Source organism: Asparagus officinalis, chromosome 2 (genome assembly GCF_001876935.1).
Source record: "Asparagus officinalis chromosome 2, Aspof.V1, whole genome shotgun sequence".
NCBI classification, from domain to species: Eukaryota; Viridiplantae; Streptophyta; class Magnoliopsida; order Asparagales; family Asparagaceae; genus Asparagus; species Asparagus officinalis.
This window is the reverse complement of record NC_033795.1, coordinates 79,800,847-79,807,556: the sequence shown is the minus strand read 5'-3', so window position 1 is coordinate 79,807,556 and position 6,710 is coordinate 79,800,847. Positions and strand designations below refer to the sequence as shown.

Genomic DNA, 6,710 nt, shown 5'->3' with positions numbered 1-6,710 from the left:
CTGCCAAAATGCTAGCACTAGTTGTTCTTGGGCTTTGGGTTTTTCTCTATTTAAACCACTAATATTTCTTCACACTAGTTCATGTAAGACTAAAGTGGGGGTGTCACACTAAGGCTCTGTTTGGCAAAACTAGCTAAAAGCTGCGAGATTATAGCTGAAAGCTGTCAAGCTAGCTGAAAGCTGTAAAATTATAGCTGAAAGCTGATAGCTGTGTAACTAGCTGATTGACTAGAGCTGTTTGGCAAAAGAAACTGTACAACTAGCTTAAATTTGTTAAATGACTAAAAAGGCCATGCACTATTATTGATATAAAATTAGAATTATTAGGGATAAAAACAGAAGAAAAAAATTGACAGCTCCTTCCCAAAGACAAACGCTACTTGAGATAGCTTTCCAAAAGCTACTTGCAAAATACACAATCTCCAAAATAATCTCCTCCTATTTTTGGTCACCAAACAGCTCTACTAGCTTATTGACCAAGTCAATAAGATACAAGCTCTTAAATAAGACACTTTTTTTGGTTGCCAAACAGTGCCTAATATAGTTGTTAAACAAATTTACATTTCCACTAGCTATCATCTATACACATATAGATGTTACAAGGATATTTGCTCTTGCCAACAACTTTGAAAACAATGAATTTCTGGACTAAAAAAATTTACAATCTGTAATAATGATAAAAAATTATAAAGAGATTCAAAAATCAAGAAAATTTCCGACGAACCCCTTAAAAAGCATAAAAGTACACTCCTTTAAAAATATAAAAAGTACAAAAAAATCTAAAATATAAAAATTACAAATATTATTTTTAAAAAATATAAAAATTACAAATAATAACTTTAGAAAAAATATAAAAATTACAAACAACACCTTGAAAATTATAAAATTTCCAAAAGACCCTTAAAAACATGAGTATTGCAAATTGACCCTTAAATATCAAAAATTGCAAATAACCCTCGGTAAAGTGAAAATTACAACCATCCTCCCCTTTGAAATCTAAAACTTATACATAATTCCCTGAATATTCTAAAAATTATAATTAAGCCTTAAAAAAGAAAAAGAAAAATCTAATTACAAATAATTTTTTGAGAAATCTATAAATTTCAATCAAACCTTTGAGGATTTAAAGTATACAAACAACCCGATGAAAATTTCAAAAGTTACAAACCACCCGCGGAAAAATCTAAATAACGCAAACAAAACCCTTTAAAACTTGAAGATTATAGACAAGCACCTAACAATCTAAAATTTACAAATAAATCTCTAGAAAATCTAAAAATTACAAACATTAGTTGTTTGTAGTTTTCTGCCAAAATTTATAGGAGGTATTTTGGTCATTTGAACACAATGAACTAATAGTGTTAATTATGGGCATTTTCTGCCAGATGTTATTAGGGATCTAATAAGAGTTTCAGAGATATTGAGGGTTTAGTGCCAAACACCCAAATTATTAGGGTTTTAGTGAAATTTATACTATTTCAATTTTTGTATAGAGGGTGGATTAGCGTTTTTACATTAAGACTTCATATTTACTGAAGAACTAATTGGTGGCTACTATTTTGACAATGTAGCTTGACTGTCAAATTGAGATGAAACTAAAATCGTAAATGAACATGAGAATCAAATGAAAGATATTATAAATAAAGAAAATCAGAATTTGCCATTTTGTGTGCGCAAAAAATTTTAAACAACAATCTAGAGTACATAAAAGGATAGAGAAGGAAAAAAGAAATGTTTTAAATCTCTTATTTTTATATGTAGAAATGGTTAGGGTTACAATACACCCATTGTGTAATTAACTTAGTTACACCCAACTGTAAAAATACTTGTTTGACATCTATATTATAAATCCAAGCCATTTATTATTATCTACATGTCATCATATTTAAGTGGATCTAGAATTATGTGGTTTGAAACTTTCTATCTTATAAATCACACAACAAAATAAGTGACATTGGAGACTGATACAAACCGTTCATTTTTAGGTTATAGATATATAAATTAGAAACATTTAATTTATGTGATTCTTTTTAATCTCCATGAAGTCTTAGAATGCATAAATCATGATCATTAATTTTAATTGTCAAAAATGTATTTTTACATAAATCATGATCACTATATTAGCCTCGCATCTCAAAATTTTGTCACGGGTCTCTCCTTAATTCTAAATTTGAAACTTTGAAATAAAAACTGCCAACATTCTTATTTAGTGAGCTTCTACTATGTTAAGCACAGGATTCATCAAATCAAAACAAACAGTACTGATCATCTGCAACATTCGACAGACTTAATAATTAAATACAATAGATATTTCCTTTATCAGTTTAAATAAAGATATATCATTTCATATTTATTTATAGTAGACTCAAATAACCCTTTGAAGTGTATATATACTTTTCTTGCATTTAATCCATTAACACATATGAACACACCGAAGCTTATAAATTCATATTTACATATCACGTACTACTGAAAGTTTGATACCAAACCATCATGAGTTGAATAACCACAATTTTGGCAAGAAAGTATATATTACAAGAAACTAGTACTCTCTCATATCAAAACATTGTACACCATGTCACTGCATGCAACTATTTATATGATGATCATCTGATACCTAGCTAGCTAAGTTTTTCATCACAAAAAGTTATATATAATATCTCATTTATTTAGATATTCGGCACCAGAGAGAAAAAGCTTCAGTTAGGTATGAGCTTGAAAGGAGGCTTGGCAAGAGATGGAGATGGATCATAATTCCCATAATCATTTGTCTTCACCGTGAGAATTCTTGGATGAACAACAAAGACATTTTCATAATTTTCTGACTTCTTACGTGATTCCTGCAATTTACGAAGAAACTTTCGTTAGCAGAGAAAAATACTATGAAAGTATGTAATTTCACAATAAATTGTAAAGTTTTTTTCTGTTTTTTATTCAATATGTACCTTTATTTCAGATCCTACATGAGAATCAACAAGTTTTCTATGTCCTGCAAAATTGAGCTACAGACATAAGAGCACTAAAAGCATATAATTCACAAAATCAAATGACTAAATTTTACTTTCATAGAAAGTTTCATTCATATTACAACTGCACCATACATACAATAAAAGAAGAAGCTTTAAAAGATATATACTAGAATTTATGACTAACTAATTCCATAGCTTATATATCAAAGTTTTTCACTTGTAATGATATTAAGTATGACAGATATTATCATCTTTCAAGATATAATTCTACTACTCTTCATGTAACAACTCATAAGCTTAAATCAAATTCATGGTTCAAGTACAGAAAACCAATCTAAATAATCCAAGACATAAGTACTCACGAAATTGACTTACAAAAATACTCATCAAATACTAGAACTTCAAATGATAAAAGTTCAATGAAGAAAAACTTAGCTAGATGCAAAAAAAACTAACCTGCAAACGAGGCTAAGAGCAATGATGCAATCACAAGAACAAAGAGGAGACTTGAAGATCTTTTAGTCCCCATCAAACTTTTCTCCAAGAGCACAAGGAAAGAGAGGAGAGAGAAGTATTGACAATGGAATTTTATGTAGAGACTTTTGTATGGTGATAAAGAATTAGATAGGCAATTGTTTATATGTGACAATGCAAATCTCACTGGACTCTTTAAATAGTTTAAAAACCAGAAACAGAAAAGGAGATGGAGAGCACTTTGTCCATGGAATGAGTATGCACAATCACTAGGTTGTTGGATCAGTTATTTAATCCCATAAACAAAGGGCATTGACAACTAGCTTTCTTGATGGGAGAATATGACTTCATTACCCTTGCAAATGAAATTAGGCTTTTGCTTATATATATTCCATAGGTTTGGAGGTCTTATTTATAGCAAAACTTTGAAGTTATGATAGGTGTTGGTGGTATAATTTGCTTATATATATTCCACAAACCACAATGTAGGTTATTTTAGCAACTGATATGTCACACATCCAAAGATTCCAAACCCTTATAGTTAATATTCTATATATATAAACAGATCCAAGCTGATCATAACTGATTGTTTGGGTGTATACCACATCAGCAGCACACCAATTTTTTACTCCATAATTCCATACTCTAGAAAGTATTTAAACACATCAGCTCACAAGAATTAAACAATCATTACTTAATTCCATCTACCAAGATTATTCATTGCTCAAGGGTCATCAGGCTTGAATATTCTTTTGATTTCTTGCAAGTGATTAAATACTATTAGCTTAGAGAAGACTTTGGTCATAAAGTCATGCAATAATTAGGCCGGTGAGTTTAAACTATGTACTCAATAAGAATGATTCTCAAGTAAATGCAAATCCGTAAGCCAAACGGTCAAATATTATACATCTCAAGAGAAGAGGAAAAGGCCCAAAAGCAAAGCAACTCCAATATAAGGTCAAAACACAAATGAAGGAACAAATCCTCTTTCTTTGTTCTCAAGCGTAGGTATGTATTTGAACTAGCATAATTAAACAAAAAGACCAATTACTCTTTGCTAGGAACATATGGAGATTAGATTGTGTCACTAGTGAGTAAATTTCGCCATCAATTTCCAAGTTGTGGTTTCTATAAAAAGTTAAAGCATGTTTTAACTAAATTAACAAGCTAATGAAGTGCAACATTGGCATTATTATGTAGTTTAAGATAAAATTAGAGAGAGAGAGAGAGAGAGAGAGAGAGAGAGAGAGAGAGAGAGAGAGAGAGAGAGAGAGAGAGAGAGAGAGAGAGAGAGAGAGTGTGAGAGAGAGAGAGAGAGAGAGAGAGAGAGAGAGAGAGAATTATTCATTGCTCAAGGGTCATCAGGCTTGAATATTCTTTTGATTTCTTGCAAGTGATTAAATACTATTAGCTTAGAGAAGACTTTGGTCATAAAGTCATGCAATAATTAGGCCGGTGAGTTTAAACTATGTACTCAATAAGAATGATTCTCAAGTAAATGCAAATCCGTAAGCCAAACGGTCAAATATTATACATCTCAAGAGAAGAGGAAAAGGCCCAAAAGCAAAGCAACTCCAATATAAGGTCAAAACACAAATGAAGGAACAAATCCTCTTTCTTTGTTCTCAAGCGTAGGTATGTATTTGAACTAGCATAATTAAACAAAAAGACCAATTACTCTTTGCTAGGAACATATGGAGATTAGATTGTGTCACTAGTGAGTAAATTTCGCCATCAATTTCCAAGTTGTGGTTTCTATAAAAAGTTAAAGCATGTTTTAACTAAATTAACAAGCTAATGAAGTGCAACATTGGCATTATTATGTAGTTTAAGATAAAATTAGAGAGAGAGAGAGAGAGAGAGAGAGAGAGAATGTCTCCTAGAAACCATTGTTCAACTAACAAAAGAGCATGCGGACAACACAGAGAAGGGAGATGCCCTTCTTGAAACTTTAGAATTTGTCCCTATATTTTTAAAGATAAAGGGTGCACAAAATAGGTTCCTTGGTCTGCCAGTGCTCCAAATTATCCTTGAGGAAAGGGACATGGAGCCAAACACATTTAAAAGCCAATAGTGGAGAATAAAGAGGTCTCATATTCTATTTGCTCATGCTCTCTTTATAAAAAAAAAGAGGGTGCTAATTATATGTGTGTTTAATTAAACTAAGAGAGGTCTCTTAGCTGTCCTTAGGTTGCAATTTCAAACCTGTGCTATATACCTCCACACTAAAATTCAGGCCCTAGAGGGTGTGGGACCCACGTGTCAGTGAAAGAACGTGATCCCGGGTCCCGGTAACTGTTGGTTGATGAAGCATTGCTCATGGCATCCTTAAGTAGTAGGTCTCACATGCTGAGCACATGATTAAGTTAACATAGGTCGATTCAAACTATACTCTAAATTGAATGGGTCACACATGGAATGAACTAGACAATATTAGCAAGGAAACATAGCTATATGGTCAGGTTTTATATATATAAAACATGTGAAGCAAAAGAGTGTCAACTTGTCAAAGGTTTGAACAAGCAAGAACCTCAAATTGTGAGTGTTTGAATTGAATTATCCAAAATTTGGAAAGCTTGTCAGATTGGATTTGTCAGGTTGCGCAAATGCATCTTGTTTAATCTTAAATTCTGAGGTCAAAATACAGAGAGATCCTGTATGTTAGCTTGCACGGCATTCATATTATTGTCAGCAATATTGCAAAATTTTCTTATGTTTTAGTTTTCTAATAAAAAATGTGGGCTAATTAACTTAATTTATATATTGTCTTTCTCTTACTTATTTTTTCATGTTTGATATTGATATATGGTTGAGTAGTGTAACCTCAATGCAAGTAATTAGAACCTGTCAAGTCTTCCTTTGGGGACAAAAAATGACCTTTGTTAAAGTAAGAGAGAGAGAGAGAATCTTGGGTAAATTTCCCTTGAATTGAATATTGAGTGTGCACCCCCCCAAAATTTTTGCCCAAAATTTATTTCCCCGCCTAAATTCTCAAACTCAGAAATAAAACCCCCAAAACTTTTATCCCCCTCCAAACCCTCTCTAAAAATCCCTCTCTAAACTTCTTTTTTCTCTCTAAAAATCCCTCTCACTGTAAACCCACTTCGTCTTCCCCCTCAAATCTCTCCAAATTTCTCAGACTTAGAGAAAAAAAAAGTGTGTGACAGTACGGCAACGGGAATGATAGTGCATCAGGACAGGAACATATCGAGGATGTCGCCACTTATTGGATCGGACATTGAAGCTAGGCCCGTCATCGGCGTGGCT

At 32.2% G+C, this 6,710-nt stretch overlaps 1 protein-coding gene across 1 annotated transcript; it reads right to left on the bottom strand.

The window, feature by feature from the left end:
- Window positions 2,377-3,737, bottom strand: LOC109829673. Its single transcript, XM_020396718.1, has 3 exons — window positions 3,426-3,737; window positions 2,946-2,989; window positions 2,377-2,840 (listed from the first exon to the last, which is right to left on the bottom strand). The coding sequence occupies exons 1-3, from the start codon at window positions 3,496-3,498 to the stop codon at window positions 2,700-2,702; spliced, it is 258 nt and encodes an 85-aa protein (XP_020252307.1). The 5' UTR covers window positions 3,499-3,737; the 3' UTR covers window positions 2,377-2,699.